Source organism: Aethalodelphis obliquidens, unplaced genomic scaffold (assembly GCF_003676395.1).
Source record: "Aethalodelphis obliquidens isolate GAN/ISIS:26980383/991018 unplaced genomic scaffold, ASM367639v1 scaffold16, whole genome shotgun sequence".
Classification (NCBI taxonomy): Eukaryota; Metazoa; Chordata; class Mammalia; order Artiodactyla; family Delphinidae; genus Aethalodelphis; species Aethalodelphis obliquidens.
Genome location: NW_020837960.1, coordinates 13,024,566 through 13,044,645, shown reverse-complemented (window position 1 = coordinate 13,044,645; position 20,080 = coordinate 13,024,566). Strand labels below are relative to the sequence as shown.

The window sequence follows — 20,080 nt, the reverse complement described above, 5'->3', positions numbered from 1 at the left end:
GTTTTAAAGGGTAAGTTACACAAAGTGCAGCCTATAACAAGAATGGAAGTGTTCTAGTTCTGATTCTGTCTCTAAACAGCGGTGTTACTTTGGAGAAATTACTTTACATCTCTGGGCCTCAGCATCTATATGCATAATAAAGTCACTGGGATCTCTGAGATCTCCTTCAATTCTCTCTCACTAAAATAAACAAAACAAAACTGGCCTTCCCCTCCATCTGAGGATGTTTTATTATTTCATTAGTATTTATTCTGTTTGCCCTAATACTTTCTAAAAGACCTAGATATAATTAAATTTTCTTTGAGTAGAAATTAGAGAAGAACTGTTTCTTGAAATGACGAGAAAATGTTGAGAAGCTGTCCAAGACTTGAAAATATACAAACTTCTGTTCTAAGCTGGACCTTCCAACATACTCTATGTTGAGGAACCCAAGAGAAACAACTGACAGGCATTTTTTACAAGTTAAGGGCCTGGCTAGTTTGAAAAAGTTAAAGTGGAAGTAAACAGGAAGGGTGTCTATTAGCACTGGCATGTAAGTAATGAGAAGTAAGGTGTTAAGAAGATGTTGGGCATCAGGAAGTTACAGGCGTTCATTTCCACAAGACCACTCGATCCAGTTCAATGTGGAGGCCTTTAAGAGCACTTCCAACTCAAGTTAAAACTCAGACAAGGTTAGAACCAAGATTTTGGACTGATTCTTGAGATTTGAGGCTACTTTCCTGATTCTTCCTTACATCACACCTGTGTCTACCCTCGCTGGAAGAGGACTAAAGAAATAATATTTCAACAGAGCAAGAGCATTTAAAAGATAAACCATTTTTAATACTCCTACCAGTCTCCACTGTTCTCATTTAAAATCTTTTCCTAGCAGTTTCTGCCTGTGGTTCACAGGGCAAGGCCTATTCATACATGCTACTTGGCAACTTAACAAACCAGTTGGGCAAAGCTGCAATCCCTATGTTATTAAGAAGGTGTTTCTTGCTGTATTCAAATTTGTCAATTGATGTTCTGATCTCTATCTAATACTCAGGAATTTTAGGAATAAAAAATCATGCTCTGATTTCAGTAAACCTACAGAGTCAGCATTTGATTAATTACCTCAAAAGCAACAAAATGAGCAGCCATATAAGTACTCCCCCAAATTATCTGTTCATGCAATATGTTTTCTTGTAATGATATTCAAATTACAAACATGCCTAAATAGCTGGGAATTCCCAATTTTAAACCAAATACTGAAACCATAATTTGAGGACTAGACTTCGGATTAGAAAACATCTCGGCTTCCTCACTCCTACTACTGCTCTTCAACTTTTCCCCTATGGACTGGGAGAAAGAAGGTTTAAGTACATTCCTATACAAGGGATGTTGTAATGCTCATCAAAGAGCACCTGTGAATGACAAGACTGGTTGTCCGGGAGTGGGAGAGTGGTTACGTAAGGTACAAAATCGAAGATGGAGGCCTTAAGCGTACAAAGGAGGTGGGATTGTTCTAGGAGTCCACAGAAGCCATAACAAACTTTTCGTCAAAGAAAAAACTTAGAGAACGACATTTTTAAAACAAACATTTGTATGTTTTACTGTTTACAAGGCAAGTTCACAAGTTATCATTCCTCCTATACTTCACAGTAGTCTCCTTTTTGCTTGTTACATATAATTATATAAATAATTTAATATATATAATTAATCAATATAAATCCTCAAATACAGATGTGGGCATAATGTTGTAATGCTGTATAAACAGACATAATTCCTAATCTAAAAGTTGCTTTCAAGAATAAGAGGTTGGTTCTACCTCTCCACACCAGTTTTCTAGTTCCCAATTCCCTCTTCCTCTTTCTCCTCTTGCCCTTCCAGTCCTCTGACTCTGAGCCCCCAGAACCAGCCTCTGGCCCCATACATGTACGGCTGCCCCACTGCAGGACCTCTGGTTTGCTGGCAGCTGTGTCTCAGAAAAAGCTGTCTTCAGCAAGGCAGAAGCAGTTCCCTGCTGGTATTCCCAGAGTCTGGTGGAACGCCTAACACATACTGTGTGGCTGACAGGGTCTTGGTGCTCCCGCCAGGTGTCAGGCGTGAACCTCTGAGGGGGGAGAGCCAAGTTCAGGACACTGGTCCACCACAGACCTCCCTGGTAGTATCAATCGGTGAGAGCTCTCCCAGAGATCTCCATCTCAACGCTAAGACCCAGCTCCACTCAACGACCAGCAAGCTCCAGTGCTGGACACCCTATGCCAAACAACTAGCAAGACAGGAACACAACCCCACCCATTAGCAGAGAGGCTGCCTAAAATCATAGTAAGGTCACGGACACCCCAAAACACACCACCAGACGCGGTCCTGCCCATCAGAAAGACAAGATCTAGCCTCATCCACCAGAACACAGGCACCAGTCCCCTCCACCAGGAAGCCTACACAACCCACTGAACCAACCTTAGCCACTGGGGGCAGACACCAAAAACAATGGGAACTATGAACCTTCAGCCTCTGAAAAGGAGACCCCAAACACAGTAAGTTAAACAAAATGAGAAGACAGAGGAATATAAAGCAGATGAAGGAGCAAGGTAAAAACCCACCAGGTAAAATAAATGAAGAGGAAATAGGCAGTCTACCTGAAAAAGAATTCAGAATAATGATACTAAAGATGATCCAGAATCTTGGAAATAGAATGGAGACAATACAAGAAATGTTTAACAAGGACCTAGAAGAACTAAAGAGCAAGCAAACAATGATGAACAACACAATAAATGAAATTAAAAATTCTCTAGAAGGAATCAACAGCAGAATAACTGAGGCAGAAGAATGGATAAGTGACCTGGAAGATAAAATACTGGAAATAACTACTGCAGAGCAGAATAAAGAAAAAAGAATGAAAAGAATTGAGGACAGTCTCAGAGACCTCTGGGACAACATTAAATGCACCAACATTCGAATTATAGGGATCCCAGAAGAAGAAGAGAAAAAGAAGGGGACTGAGAAAATATTTGAAGAGATTATAGTTGAAAACTTCCCTAATATGGGAAAGGAAATAGTCAATTAAGTCCAGGAAGCACAGAGAGTCCCATCAGGATACATCCAAGAAGAAACATGCCAAGACACATATTCATCAAACTATCAAAAATTAAATACAAAAAAAAATATTAAAAGCAGCAAGGGAAAAGCAACAAATAACATACAAGGGAATCCCCACAAGGTTAACAGCTGATCTTTCAGCAGAAACTATGCAAGACAGAAGGGTGTGGCAGGACATATTTCAAGGGATGAAAGGGAAGAACCTACAACCAAGATTACTCTACCCAGAAAGGATCTCATTCAGATTCGACGGAGAAATTAAAACCTTTACAGACAAGCAAAAGCTAAGAGAATTCAGCACCACCAAACCAGCTTTACGACAAATGCTAAAGAACTCCAGGCAGGAAACACAAGAGAAGGAAAAGACCTACAATAACAACCCAAAACAATTAAGAAAACGGTAATAGGAACATATATATTGATAATTAGCTTAAATGTAAATGAAATAAATGCTCCAACCAAAAGACATAGACTGGCTGAATGGATATAAAAACAAGACCCGTATATATGCTGTCTACAAGACACCCACTTCAGACCTAGGGACACATACAGACTGAAAGTGAGGGGATGGAAAAAGATATTCCATGCAAATGGAAAACAAAAGAAAGCTGGAGTAGCAATTCTCATATCAGACAAAATAGACTTTAAAATAAAGATTATTAAAAGAGACAAGGAAGGACACTACATAATGATCAAGGGATCAATCCAAGAAGAAGATATAACAATTGTAAATATTCATGCACCCAATACACAAGGCAAATGCTAACAGCCATAAAAGGGGAAATCGACAGTAACACAATAATAGTAGGGGACTTTAACACCCCACTTTCACCAATGGACAGATCATCCAAAATGAAAATAAGGAAACACAAGCTTTAAATGACACATTAAACAAGATGGATTTAATTTATATTTATAGGATATTCCATCCCAAAACAACAGAATACACTTTCTTCTCAAGTGCTCATGGAACATGCTCCAGGATAGATCATATCTTGGGTCACAAATCAAGCCTTGGTAAATTTAAGAAAACTGAAATTGTATCAAGTATCTTTTCCGACCACAATGCTATGAGACTGGATATCAATTACAGGAAAAAGAAATACAAACACACGGAGGCTAAACAATATGCTACTAAATAACCAAGAGGTCACTGAAGAAATCAAAGAGGAAATAAAAAAATACCTAGAAACAAATGACAATGAAAATACAATGACCCAAAACCTATGGGATGCAACAAAAGCAGTTCTAGGAGGGAAGTTTGGAGCAATACAATCCTACCTCAAGAAACAAGAAAAATCTCAAATAAACAACCTAACCTTACACCTAAAGCAATGAGAGTAAGAAGAGCAAAAAAAACCCCAAAGTTAGCAGAAGGAAAGAAATCATAAATACCAGATCAGAAATAAATGAAAAAGAAATGAAGGAAATGATAGCAAAGATCAATAAAACTAAAAGATGGTTCTTTGAGAAGAAAAACAAAATTGATAAACCATTAGCCAGACTCATCAAGAAAAAAAGGGAGAAGACTCAGATCAATAGAATTAGAAATGAAAAAGGAGAAGTAACAACTGACACTGCAGAAATACAAAGGATCATGAGAGATTACTACAAGCAACTATATGCCAATAAAATGGACAACCTAGAAGAAAAGAACAATTTCTTAGAAAAGCACAACCTTCTGGACTGAACCAGGAAGAAACAGAAAATACAAACAGACAAATCACAAGCACTGAAATTGAAACTGTGATTAAAAATCTTCCAACAAACAAAAGCCCAGGACCAGATGGCTTCACAGGTGAATTCTATCAAACATTTAGAGAAGAGCTAACACACATCCTTCTCAAACTCTTCCAAAATACAGCAGAGGGAGGAACACTCCCAAACTCATTCTACGAGGCCACCATCACCCTGATACCAAAACCAGACAAAGATGTCACAAAAAAAGAAAACTATAGGCCAATCTCACTGATGAACATAGGTGCAAAAACACTTAACATAATACTAGCAAACATAATCCAACAGCACATTAAAAGGACCATATACCATGATCAAGTGGGATTTATCCAAGGAATGCAAGGATTCTTCAATATACGCAAATCAATCAATGTGATAAACCATATTAACAAAGTGAAGAATAAAAACCGTATGATCATCTCAATAGATGCAGAGAAAGCTTTCGACAAAATTCAACACCCATTTATGATAAAAACTCTCCAGAAAGTAGGCACAGAAGGAACTTACCTCAACATAGTAAACACCATATATGACAAACCCACAGCCAACATCATTCTAAACAGTGAAAAACTGAAACCATTTCTACTAGGATCAGGAACAAGAGAAGGTTGCCCACTCTCACCACTATTATTCAACATAGTTTAGAAGTTTTAGCCATAGCAATCAGAGAAGAAAAAGAAATAAAAGGAATCCAAATCAGAGAAGAAGAAGTAAAACTGTCACTGTTTGCAGATGACATGATACTATACATAGAGAATCCTAAAGATGCTACCAGAACACTACTAGAGCTAATCAATGAATCTGGTAAAGTAGCAGGACACAAAATTAATGCACAGAAATCTCTTGCATTCCTATACACTAATGATGAAAAATCCGAAAGAGAAATTAAGGAAACACTCCCATTTACCATTGCAACAAAAAAGAGTAAAATACCTAGGAATAAACCTACCTAAGGAGACAAAAGATCTATATGCAGAAAACTATAAGACACTGATGAAAGAAATTAAAGATGATACAAACAGATGGAGAGATACATCGTGTTCTTGGGTTGGAAGAATCAACATTGTGAAAATGACTATACTACCCAAAGCAACCTACAGATTCAATGCAATCCCTATCAAACTACCATTGGTATTTTTCACACAACTAGAACAAAAAAACTGTGCAATTTGTATGGAAGCACAAAAAACCCCGAATAGCCAAAACAATCTTGAGAAAGAAATACGGAGCTGGAGGAATCAGGCTCCCGGACTTCAGAGTATACTACAAAGCTACAGTAATCAAGACAGTATGGTACTGGCACAAAAACAGAAATATAAATCAATGGAACAGGACAGAAAGCACAGAGATAAACCCACACACATATGGTCACCTTATGTTTGCTAAAGGAGGCAAGAATATACAATGGAGAGAAGACAGCCTCTTCAATAAGTGGTGCTCGGAAAACTGGACAACTACATGTAAAAGAATGAAATTAGAACACTCTTTAACATCATACACAAAAATAAACTCAAAATGGATTAAAGACCTAAATGTAAGGCCATACACTATAAAACTCTTAGAGGAAAACATAGGCAGAACACTCCATGACATAAATCAGAGCAAGATCCTTTTTGACTCACCTCCTAGAGAAATGGAAATAAAAACCAAAATAAATAAATGGGACCTAATGAAACTTAAAAGCTTTTGCACAGCAAATGAAACCAGAAACAAGACGAAAACATAACCCTCAGAATGGGAGAAAATATTTGCAAACAAAGCAACTGGCAAAGGATTAATCTCCAAAATTTACAAGCAGCTCATGCAGCTCAATAGCAAAAAAACAAACAAGCCAATCCAAAAATGGGCAGAAGACCCAAACAGACATTTCTCCAAAGAAGATATACAGATTGCCAACAAACACATGAAAGGATGCTCAACATCACTAATCATTAGAGAAATGCAAGTCAAAACTACAATGAGGGGCTTCCCTGGTGGCGCAGTGGTTGAGAGTCCACCTGCCGATGCAGGGGACACGGGTTCGTGCCCCGGTCCGGAAAGATCCCACATGCCGCGGAGTGGCTGGGCCCGTGAGCCATGGCTGCTGAGCCTGCATGTCCAGAGCCTGTGCTCCGCAACGGGAGAGGCCACAACAGTGAGAGGCCCGCATACCGCAAAAAAAAACAAAAAACAAAAAACTACACTGAGGTATCACCTCACACTGGTCAGAATGGCCATCATCAAAAAATCTACAAACAATAAGTAATGGAGAGGGTGTGGAGAAAAGGGAACCCTCTTTCACTGTTCATGGGAATGTAAATTGATACAGCCACTATGGAGAACAGTATGGAGGTTCCTTAAAAAACTAAAAATAGAACTACCATATGACCCAGCAATCCCAGTACTGGGCATATACCCTGAGAAAACCATAATTCAGAAAGAGTCATGTACCATAATGTTCACTGCAGCACTATTTACAATAGCCAGGACATGGAAGCAACCTACGTGTCCATCGACAGATGAATGGATAAAGAAGATGTGGCACATATATACAGTGGAATATTATTCAGCCATAAAGAGAAATGAAATTGAGTTATTTGTAGTGAGATGGATGGACCCAGAATCTGTCATACAGGGTGAAGTAAGTCAGAAAGAGAAAAACAAATACTGTACGCTAACACATATATATGGAATCTAAAAAGCAAAAGAAAAAAAAGGTTCTGAAGAACCTAGGGGTAGAACAGGAATAAAGACGCAGATGTAGAGAATGGACTTGAGGACACAGAGAGCGGGAAGGGTAAGCTGGGACGAAGTGAGAGAGTGGCATGAATATATATACACTACCAAATGTAAAATAGATAGCTAGTGGGAAGCAGCCACATAGCACAGGGAGATCAGCTTGGTGCTCTGTGACCACCTAGAGGGGTGGGATAGGGAGGGTGGGAGGGAGACGCAAGAGGGAGGAGATATGGGGATATATGGATAGCTGACTCACTTTGTTATACAGCAAAACTTACACACCATTGTAAAGCAATTATACTCCAATAAAGATGTTAACAAAAAATAGACAAATGGGGGGCTTCCCTGGTGACGCAGTGGTTGAGAGTCCGCCTGCCGATGCAGGGGACATGGGTTCGTGCCCCGGTCCGGGAAGATCCCACATGCTGTGGAGTGGCTGGGTCCCTGAGCCATGGCCGCTGAGCCTGCGCGTCTGGAGCCTGTGCTTCACAACGGAAGAGGCCACAACAGTGGGAGGCCCGCATACCGCAAAAAAAATAGACAAATGGATAAAGAAAAAAAAATAAGAGGTTGAATAAAACCCAGAAATAAAATATAGTTTTATTTAAAAAAATGAAGTAATGCTGCATTGTAATAATAAATGAAAAGGAAAATCAGAGTACTGTGATAGTTTGTCTTAGTTAGACCTTCATCAAAGGGTGCAATGCAGCTTTGGCTGTTGCACTTGAAATTAGAGAGAATTCAAAAACAATAGCAGGGCTTCCCTGGTGGCGCAGTGGTTGAGAGTCCGCCTGCCGATGCAGGGGACACGGGTTCGTGCCCCAGTCTGGAAAGATCCCACATGCTGCGGAGCGGCTGGGCCCGTAAGCCATGGCCGCTGAGCCTGCGTGTCCGGAGCCTGTGCTCTGCAACGGGAGAGGCCACAACAGCGAGAGGCCCGCGTACCACAAAAAAAAAAAAAAAAAAAAAAAAAAAACAATAGCAAATGTGGTTAAATGGACAGAAAAACAAATCCTTCTAGGAAAGATTAAGTCTCCTGGAGAAAAGACTTTTACTATAGTGCTTCATTACAGTTAAATAGTGCCAAACACTGTGCTAGATGTGATGAGGGGTACAAAGGAAGAAAAATACAGACCCCTGCACTTAGAAAGCCTGTAATATAGTTGAGGGATACAATATTAATATAGACCATCTGATGACACATTTTTAAATCAACTGAATATGATTCAAGTTTCATTACTTTCATCCTCAATAACTCCTGTTCTCTTCACCATGTTTAGGAACAGTAGTAATACCACATACTAATTTAGTTCTTTACAATTTTCAAGACACTTTAATAGTAAGTGATCCTCGTAACTACAGAGTAGAAATTATGCCCTCATCATTAAGAACTCCTTTGGGATAAGTTCCCCTTCCTGAGCTCATCAATTTCCTGTATATGGTAGTTCTTCAACTCTGCTTGATCCTAAGAATCACCTGGGAAGCTTTTTAAAAACTACTGGGACCACTGTCAGAGATTCTACCTTAATTGCACTGTGCGGGCAAGAGGTGTTTTTACAACCTCGCTAGATAATTCTAATATGCAGCAGCCAGGGTTGAGAACTACTGCCCTGATATTTCTCTCCTCCTCTCCCCTACATCTTTTCCTCTTCCTGTATCTCTGGTAATTTTATTTTCTGGTGGTACGGGGATAACAGCTTACAGAACTGCTCAAATATTTCATCAAATCTAAGATACCATCAATTGTAATAGTCACCATCATTTTATGTGCCCCCAAGAAACACAAAATACTACCATGAGAATTTTACAAGCCAATGATTTTAAGATGTACCCTGATTTCAGAAATGTTAAATGTGAAAAAGTGTGCAATATGATAGACTTCTCCATCCCTGATTTGCAATCACTCTACGCTGTGTAAGAACTCCATTTCCTCCTATGAACCATGATATCCCGTCCTGCTGGTTCAGGACCATGTCATCACTGAAGACACCTCAACACCATGTCTCAACACCTCTCCTCAACACCATGTCATCACTGAAGACACACAAGAGAATCTAAAATCAAGATGATAACAGGAGGGACATTGGTAGGACACCGCATCAGCAGCAGAGACTCTTTGGGTTACTGATTTCATAACAATATTAACTTTACAACTTTTCAAAGTCATGAAATCTCATTTTGAGATTGTAGACAATGGCTATTAACTTAAGACATCTCCTTCTGAAAGAGGAGGCAAAATTCCGTTTTGCCAAATAGCACTATAAAAATGAGTTCTACACAATATAATTTCAGTGTTCATTTGATGGCTCATAGAAGTGCTTTGCTCATCTAGTTACAATAAAATTTTCCAGTGAATAATAATGCATAGTCTGCACTTCAAAAAAAGAAAAGCAAACTCATTTTTAAAAACTTAAATGACTTCTGCCTAAAGAATTATAAAATACAGTTTTCCCTGAAATACTCATCTCCCAAAGTACATTTAAAATATGAATTAATGTAATTTGTAAATTGTTTTCAAGATTACCTCTGTAATGAAAAGCAAAGAAACGTGGAATGGAATTTTGCCAGAACTTCTCATTTAGTCTGTCATTTTTATTTGTGCTCCTTTTGATACAAAGTGTTTTCATCTTTTCTACACTCCTCAAGTGAGGTTTAAAACTCTGTTGATGCAGCAAAGTTTCCTGGGCTTCTCTGAAGACTCCGTTCAACACTGCAAAACATTTACAAGCTTATTCACCTGACTGGAATTACACATCCACATCACCTTCCTGCCAAAGCTATACTGAATGTGTCCTAGGAGGACTTCAGCACTCTGCACAGGTGGTGAGATACTGTGGTCAGTCAGCTCCATAAGGTAGTGAGGTAGTACTTGTGGGGATGGAAGCCCAGTACAAGACATCATCTAATTTTGCAGAAAAATTTTATATTTCAAAATGAAACTAAAGTTTTGTTTTGTTTTGTTTTGGGTTTTTTTTTTTGCAGTACACGGGCCTCTCTCACCGTTGTGGCCTCCCCTGTTGCGGAGCACAGGCTCCAGATGCACAGGCTCAGTGGCCATGGCTCACAGGCCCAGCCGCTCTGCAGCACGTGGGATCTTCCAGGACTGGGGCACGAACCCGTGTCCCCTGCATCGGCAGGCAGACTCTCAATCACTGCGCCACCAGGGAAGCCTGAAACTAAAGTTTTGATGTTCAAATAGAATTAGATTAACACAGAAAAATCCTTGATTCTTAAAATATGTTAATACATTACACTGTGTAATTTATTTATATTTTTTAACACCAAAAAAGAGGCTAAAATAACAAGATTACAGCGGAATATCAAAGTGAATATTTCTCACATTCAATGCTATTAACGGGAGGCTACAAAGAACAAGAAAGCCACACATTAAAAAAGAGAAACTCAGCTTGTAAAAGTTATAGGAAGATCAAGGCAAAAAGGAATGAGAGGACATGCAAGTCAGATGGCCAGAGGTTAGCCAGATTTTGGAAAATGAACAGATCAAGATATCACTGCAGAATCAAGTAGATGGGTATCAAATTCAAGTGAAGAAGAAAGATCCAGATCAATAAGCCTTAAAAAATCTGCAAAAGACCAGGGCAGAGACATAGTGCCAGCTTTAAGTGAAAATTGACAGCTACTGCTCTTTCTGCAGTTGGTTCTTCCTAAGGTAATAGGAAATAATCTTTTTTTAAAAACAGGCATTAATGTATGCAGGTGAAAATAACCAAAAAGATTTGGTAGAGACAGAGAATGAGGAAACAGAAGCCCAGTGTTTTTAATAAAGGCAGCTTCTGAGACCATCCCTTTTCCTTGGAAAGGAGTGCTTGAATTTCAGAAAGTGATCTGTTGAGTCTAGGGGAATTATCACATCTTTTATCTTCCAACCAAGAGAAATACCTTCTTGGTAAGGTTCCACTTCCTTCCATGGCAGGAGAATACCTCTGGCATATAAATGGAGCAAGCATATATTATGGTCATGTTCTGTGTCAATAATGTTGATGATGATGACCTCATTTCCTATCAAGAGTTGGTAGATAAGATGGAAATTCCCATTGGCCTGGAATAAATTCTGCCTAATGCAGACAGTGGAAGATTAGCATCACCATATAGTGGAAAGGTTTTGCTAAAATTTGGTTAGGCCTTGGGCCTAACCAATGAATATACTCATAACAAGAACCTGACAATGACACTGTTTACATCCTCAAAGTTGGCTATCATCAATAGGAACACAAATAACAAATGTTGGCGAGGATGTGGAGAAAAGGGAATCCTCATACACTGTTGATGGGAATTAAACTGGTGCAGCCACTGTGGAAAAGAGTATGGAGGTTTCTCAAAAACTAAAAACAGAGCTACCATATGACCCAGCAATTCCACTCCTAGGTATATATTCAGAGAAAACTCTAATTCGAAAAGATACAGGCACCCAATGTTCATAGCAGCATTCTTTACAATTGCCAAGATATGAAAGCAACCTAAGTGTCCATCAACAGATGAATGGATAGAGAAGATACACACACACACACACACACACACACACGCACACACACACACTGTAATACTACTCAGCCATAAAAAAGAATGGAATTTGCACAACATGGATGGACTTGGAGGGTATTATGCTAAGTGAAAGAGGTCAGACTGAAAAAGACAAATACTATATGATATCACTTATATGTGAAATGTAAAAAATAAAACAAAACAAAACAAAAAAAGAAAGGCAGATAACACCAAGTGTTGGAAAAAATGTGGGGAAACAGGAAACCACAGGCACTGCTGGTGGGAGAGTGCACTGATAGAGCTGATCTCGGGAGTCATCTGGTAGTTCTAAGTGAAACTGAACACGGCCAGCAAGCCCTCAAATTTCCAGACACCCATAAGAGGACGTGCTTGAAACTGTTCATCACAGCAAGGGATCAAGGCAGCCTGGGTGTCCATCACTAGGGAATCAAAAACAACATTTATTGGGTACGTAAGTGTGAAATACCGTGTGCCACCCACAAGTAGTGAAACAGATGTGTATACAGCAGCATGAACTAATTCAAACAACAGAGTTGAATGAAAAAAGTAAGAAACAGATATATATATATATATATATATATATATATATATGAAAATAAACCTTCAAAGTTGACTAAAGGGCTCTTTTATATGTGTGATTACAGATGTCTATGACAGACACTTTTTAAAAAATATATCTTTCTGCCTGCAAAGCGGATGAAGTCTTCAAGTCTAGTGGTCAACTGGACTAAAGAGAGCTAATCTTTTTTTTTTTTTTTGCGGTACGCGGGCCTCTCACCGTTGTGGCCTCTCCCGTTGCGGAGCACAGGCTCCAGACGCGCAGGCTCAGCGGCCATGGCTCACGGGCCCAGCCGCTCCGCGGCATGTGGGATCTTCCCGGACCGGGGCACGAACCCACGTCCCCCGCATCGGCAGGCGGACTCTCAACCACTGTGCCACCAGGGAAGCCCGTGAGCTAATCTTTGATGTGTAGGTGAAGCCCTTCTGCTGAAACCACTGAATTGATTACTTCCAGTTGGTATCTGCAGTGACGCAGAGAAATGTAGTCACATAAACCATGGATGTTTGCCTTGGAATAGTTATTGAAGCACCATTTTTACAGTTTTAGGGATGTGTGGACTTGACTGACATGACTCTCCCCACCCTTCAGCCCCCCAAAGCAGGTAAATATAAGCTTAAAAAAGACTAAAAAGAAGACAACCTGGCTTTCTCCTAAGGGGCATATGAACCACCACAGCAGCAATGATCAACAAAGCCCCGTGATTTCTGTAAACTGCAATCATCTTGCTTTAATGGGGATGGAGTGGAGTAACGCAGAGAAGCTGGGACCTACTGGGTACCATTTTTCTTTCTCAAGACGGCAAGCTGGGAGCAACAGGACATAAAAGAAAAGTCCTACGGATTCTTATCAGCTTCCAGTCAGACAAGGCTTCTGTTACACTATTGCTGCCAGGCCGCGGCTGGCAAACAAATCATACAGGTCAGGTCTGCAGAAGCCAAGAACATCAGAGTGAAGTCTACAGAGAAAGAGCGGTCAAGGGTCAGAGGCACATGTCTAGGCACATGTCTGTCAAGGCAAGCCAGCAGAAACAAAGAACACACACCAGGAATTTTAAAAAGCAGAAACCAGAAGTGAGCGAGTCTGCAAGTGTAAGGTGGCCCTGGGGGTGACGGCTGAAGGGATCAGCAGTCCAACTTCCTCCAGTCCTACCTCACCTCCCCAGCCCATGGAAGCAAAGCCTCCAGCAGCACTAGCTTTGGGGCTCCCCCAGGAAGGCATCTATCAACAGGCCAAACAGTGTATCAGGAAGCAGACTAAGCCTTACATAGAATTCAACTATATCACTTTATTTAAACATACAAAGAAAATTCTAGCACAGTCTCCACCACTATACTACAGTTATGTTCTATTGATTCTGGTGTCCCACGAAGTTCATTGACACAGGACTATAACTGTAAATGAAACTGGCATGCCTTTGCTGGTTTTGCCATTACATGGTACTACTCACGTGCATTGACTATTAACACAAGAATTCCATTTCTAAAGTTGTACCCCCCAAATCTATTCAATATTTCAGAAAAAGTCATAGCCATAGGTAAGACCTGATTCCAAAACCACAAAATCAACACATATGAAATTGTTAGAATATAATAGTAAACTCTTCTTAAATGATGCAGTACTGAGAGGAAGTTTTAGTCAAAATGTTGGCTTACTATTAACAAGTTGTAAAGTTCTATATAAAACACTAAAAACTCTCGAGAATTCAATCTTACCTTTGGTTCAATTTCATGGTCTCAAAGCAAAAACTCAGCCCTAAGAATGTTATGTCTTAGATTCCTAGTTTAATTTCAATGAAATTTTGATAAGCTCAAGGATACGTAAATACTAAATTCAAAATGCGCTATAATTAAAAGTAAAATTTTTATATCTGAAGAAAATCTGACATTGTTTAGAGAAAATGCAAGGCAAGCATTTTTAGAAGAATCTGTACCAATATTTCTATCAACACAAAGTTGAAAAAATTTCATATACCTTTAATGTAATAAAAATATAAATCAATTTAACAAACTCTAAAGTCTAATTCTGAGGACAACGCAGCTCCTCAGAATAATCTGGCAGGTAGATCAGCCAAATAATAGTGCACTGGGGACAACGCTCACATTTCTTACCACTGGGTCTTTAAATTCTAGAAACGAAGACTCGAGACCCCTAAAATGTTTTGGAAGGCAAGTTACAGCGGAAGGAGGAAAAAAAAGAAAGGGGAAAAAAAACACCACACTCACACTGTTCCAGCTCCAAAAAAAAAAAAAAAAGGGCAGCTAGGCTTTGGTCTTTTCTCTCCCCCTATGTGAACACTGAAAAAAAACCAACAGCGGCAAAAGAAACCCAACTAACTTAGCCCATGACACTATTTTACAGCAGGTATTTTGAATGTGTCTCTCTGTTATCTTCTCGAGGGAGGACATGCCTGCGTGCACACACACACAAACACACAGACACACGGTTACAGTATTTTCCACAGCAGTCCAAGTCTTTGTTCAGCAGTGAAGCACATTTAGGGTGAAACAAGCTTATGAATTTTCCATAGGAAATCTTAACCAAAAAAAAAAAATATTACTGTAAAACCTGTATATTTGATTTTTTACCTGTAGGGTAAAAAGCCAAAATAACAGAGACTTTTGTTAAAGGACACGAAGAAAATTTCTTCTCACTCGCTAAAGATCCACAAAGCAGAATCACAGAAAAATCCAATTAAATTCAAGTACAATGTCACAAACAACAGGTTAAATATTCTCACTTGTGTCTCTAAAATGACTACACCACTTGTGAAATGTGTGACTTTTTTTTAGGAGAAAAACTTCTATACACCTAGGTCCTTTGTCTTTGGGTTTCCTACTTATGATTTACTTTAAAAAATGATACTAATTCAACATACATTATTCTCCAAAAGGTGACACTATTATTCATTATTAAGCCTGCCTGATTGATAACTTAAAAGACATTTAGAAGTGGATAAAAATTCACACTTAGCTGGAGAATTAAACATATGTAACTGCTTAACTGCCAATAGGAAATTCAATTTATTCAGTAACTTTCATTACTTCAAAGAATACACATGAAAACCTTTTCACAGCGAGTTCCTTCCCTGATACAGTTAAATGCAAATTATCTTTTTCCCCTCTTACTCCAGAAAGCTCCTGCATACATAGCTGATACGCCACCTACTGCAAAACCGAGCTGACAGCACAGGCAACGCTGCCAGCATTTCCATTCCATCACCAGGCTGGGGCTGAATAAAGGCGTGTTTGTGTGGTAGTGTTTCTTTTTAAAAAATCTCAACGCCAAGAAGAACAAGCTGAAATAGCATTTTCAAAAATGGAGCGTAAAATAAACAGAAGAGAAAAAGAAAAGGAGTATGAAGGGAAACACAACAGCCTGGAAGATGCTGACCAGGGAAAGAACTGCAAATCCACCCTGATGACCCTCAACGTTGGTGGATACTTATACATTACTCAGAAACAAACACTGACCAAGTACCCAGACACTTTCCTTGAAGGTATAGTAAATGGAAAAATCCTCTGCCCATTTGATGCCGATGGTCATTATTTCATAGACAGGGATGGGCTCCTCTTCAGGCATGTTCTAAACTTCCTACGAAACGGAGAACTTCTACTGCCAGAAGGGTTTCGAGAAAATCAACTTCTCGCACAAGAAGCAGAATTCTTTCAGCTCAAGGGACTGGCGGAGGAAGTGAAGTCCAGGTGGGAAAAAGAACAGCTAACACCCAGGGAGACTACTTTCCTGGAAATAACAGATAACCATGATCGCTCACAAGGACTGAGAATCTTCTGTAATGCTCCTGATTTCATATCAAAAATAAAATCCCGCATTGTTCTGGTGTCCAAAAGCAGGCTGGATGGCTTTCCAGAGGAGTTTTCAATATCGTCAAACATCATTCAATTTAAATACTTCATAAAGTCTGAAAATGGCACTCGACTTGTACTGAAGGAAGACAACACCTTTGTCTGCACCTTGGAAACTCTTAAGTTCGAGGCCATAATGATGGCCTTAAAGTGTGGTTTTAGACTGCTGACCAGCCTGGATTGCTCCAAAGGGTCGATTGTTCACAGCGATGCACTTCATTTTATCAAGTAATTACCTGTGTCACGAACAAAGGCAACAAGCATGCAGCCAGCAAGCTTCGGAAAACCACAGCATCAAAGGCATCCCAAATAACGTGCCCAGCTAGCTCTGTACTCAGAGACCTGCTGCTAATCAATTACTGTGAGCTAACGGTATGTAAATTCTATCGCTAAAGATGTCCTTCTCTAGGGTGTTCCTGCTGATCAGACTCGTACACTTAAAGTGAAAACAGTGATCTTCTACATATTGTAAATAAAGACTGAATGCTTTTGCTATTTGTTTATTTTTCCTTCAGCTGTCTTTCAATCAGAATGTCTTAAGTATTTGCACAATGAACAAGCATGTACATTATCTATCGTTCTTTCAAGTAAATGGTAATAAAATATTTTAAGGGACTGTAAGATTTTAAATCCTTGCTACTTATGGCAAAAATCTACAAAGAAAACTGAACTGGTAAATTTAACCATTGAGACCAAGACAGATATGCAGATCTACTAAAACAGAGCTGTGGTGAAACAAAATGAGATTGTAAGAATTAAAGTTATGGATTTTTTAATGGTAGGCACCAAAAGCTTGTTCATAGTTTCTGTATTTCATACTAGAATTACAGCTGAATTGATATATTGCTGAAAATTCCTAGAAAACGGCTTGATGACAATAAAAAAAAAAGAAAGCACTACTAACTTCTTTGCTTGTATTAATAATTATAGTAAAAAGTTAAATGTGTCACTTTTAAAACAAATAGTACCTTTTGATGACTTCACACAAAATTATGCATTGATGTGGTCAACTGGCAGGCTGCAGTAACCCTGGCTGGACTTGCAAATGACAAAAATCAGCCAATTCATTTCTTTGCAGGCTGAGCTCCAACACAGCATGGATAACTTAGTCTCAATACAGTAGTACATGGTATTAGAATAATGAAAGAGTTCATTTTCAGAATCGTCCTATCTTCATTTTTCAAGCTCAAAAATATTAGATGAACATCACTAAACATCCTTATGAAAGAACTTTATTCTTCTCAGCACCTCTTTTGATGCTAAAACTCAGACTCAGTGAGTTGTGGTAATTTTTTTGCTTCATACTAAATAAGAAGGTATTTTTAGAAATTAAGTTTTATATATGGCTCTCAATTAAATAATCTAGAAACTCAGCTTTAAATGTGAGTGTATTTTTTTCCTCCCAAAGAACAGCTAAATCATTTATTTCTATGCCACTTATTTTCTTTGGCTTCTAAGAACAAATTACATCTTAAATTCGCTCCTTTAAAATTTAACCATTAAAACTGATAATTAAATCTTAACTTTAATAAACTTCAACAAAGTATTTCTGAAAATCTTGACTGAGGTTACATAAGTTAGCATATAAGCCAAAAGTCTGCTTACACATAAAAATTCAGCAAAGCTAATATTCATTCTCAGAAGTAAAAATGATGTCCCATTACAACATCTGAGGTAATACAAATGTTGGCTGTACATACTAAAAGAAATATTTAAAAACCTCTTGTACAAAAAAGTCCTTTAAAAATTCACATTAAAAACAAAAATCTCTACATCAACCACGCAATCTTCTTTTTGTATTATAAGAAAAAAATGTTTCTATTAAAGCATCAAATTATCTCTTATGTACTTAAAAATGGCTTAATCAAGATTTAAAAGAACTATGAAAACAGAAAAAAGTAATAAAATCTATTTTAGCAGTCACTATAACTGAACTGTTTATATACCTCTACAGCTCACAAGTTGACTTTTCCTTGGCATTTAGACTTCGTAATGAAAAAAAGGGCAGTGATTTAATGTCAAAGCAAGATTTTCTCTAACAGGGTTTCATTACAGATAATAAAAATAGCCCTGACATCTCTTTTTACAGGAAATATAGCTGAACAAATCTCCTTAGAAGTATTATAAGTGAGGTTTTTGCATCAGTTCACAAAAAGAAAGTTTAACTGTTATAACAAAATTATTGATGGAAACCATTACTTAAAGAAATTTGTCACTCGTGTTTTTGTATATCTCTAAAAAATCGTTTCTGGAATGCATTTAATTTTTCCTCAAGCTTTTGATAAATCCTAATATCCTAAAACAATTTAGGAATCTACAAGGAAATATGGCTAGATTGATAACTCTTGTGTAACTTTTCATAAATGTACCTTTTTAAATTCAAAATTACCTGAACTTGTATTTACATATTCAAGTGCCTAAATATTGTAAGTGTACAGAAAGTATCTAGTTTTTAAATTTCACTATTTAAAAAAAAAACTTAGAAATACTTTCCATTCAAAAAATTCAAGAAATCATACAAAATGCCAACTGTAAGTCAGAGTGAAGCTGTCATAACATTTTTGTTTGCAGTCAATGAAGAATTTCTTCCTCAAATCTTTTCTCATAAGTAAATATTGCTCCAAAGAATAAATCACAAAGTGACTCGTCATCTTCTTTTTCAGAAGAAAGGTAATAAAAAATAGGTTACTGTACTTGCCAAGAGCCAAACATATATACGCCTGTATTTGGAATTACACCACACAGTGATTCTGGCATTGCCCTTAAAATATTAAAAATAAACACATAGCTTATGGTGTACTATATTTCTAAAATGTGTGCAGTGTGCAGAACAAATGAAGGGAAACACTTATGAGACTTTTCAAATGATACAAAAAAGATGACTACCATCCCAGACTGAAGATCATGATACCAATTAAGCTTGTTCAGTTATTTTTTTTAAAGAAAATTACTTATATTTAAAGTGTTATTTTTAAGATAAAAAGGTAACATTTATTGTTTTATTACATGCCAGGTATCATGCTATGCACATATATTATCTCAATTAATTCTCACGATGACCCTAAGAAAGGTACTATTATTTTTCCTTCTCACAGATGAAGAAAGAGCCTAAGAGGGCTAAGGAACCTGCTAATAAGATCATACAGTTATTGAGAGGTAAAGGTGGAACCAACATTTGAAACCCAGCTATACCAGGTCCAGAGCCAGCAGGAACTACGTCTGCTTTTGCAGGTCACTTATCTCTCTAGCACCTAGAACCTGGTGTTAAACAGGTTAAAACAGGCATTCGTGAAGAACATGCTAAATAAAGCATACCAAAATACAGGTTTGCCTCACTTGATAAAAATTTCACAATGCAGGTATTCTTAAAATGTTAAGTAAAGCAGCTGAATTTTGGGAAAGCAAATAATATTTTAAATGTCATGTCGTGTCATTTATAGAACATGAGATGAATCATCTCACAAGAATAAAGAATATCCCAAATTTGTATATTGGCAAATCTAGATTTTCACATGTCAGGTTTGCTGAAAAGGGGGGTTACTTTTTATGACTTATACAGTCCACAGAATTGACATATTTTTCCTCATAGGAAAAAAATATGGCACAGTGA

General features: G+C 38.1%; 2 protein-coding genes across 2 annotated transcripts in view; one reads left to right on the top strand and one right to left on the bottom strand.

Annotated features, from left to right (window-relative positions):
• GTF2F2 (general transcription factor IIF subunit 2) overlaps window positions 1–20,080 on the bottom strand; it is a 150,433-nt gene that overhangs the window by 74,207 nt on the left and 56,146 nt on the right. The gene's annotated exons all lie outside the window — the stretch shown is intronic.
• Window positions 15,436–17,632, top strand: KCTD4 (potassium channel tetramerization domain containing 4). Its single transcript, XM_027116224.1, has one exon. The coding sequence runs from the start codon at window positions 15,923–15,925 to the stop codon at window positions 16,700–16,702; it is 780 nt and encodes a 259-aa protein (XP_026972025.1). The 5' UTR covers window positions 15,436–15,922; the 3' UTR covers window positions 16,703–17,632.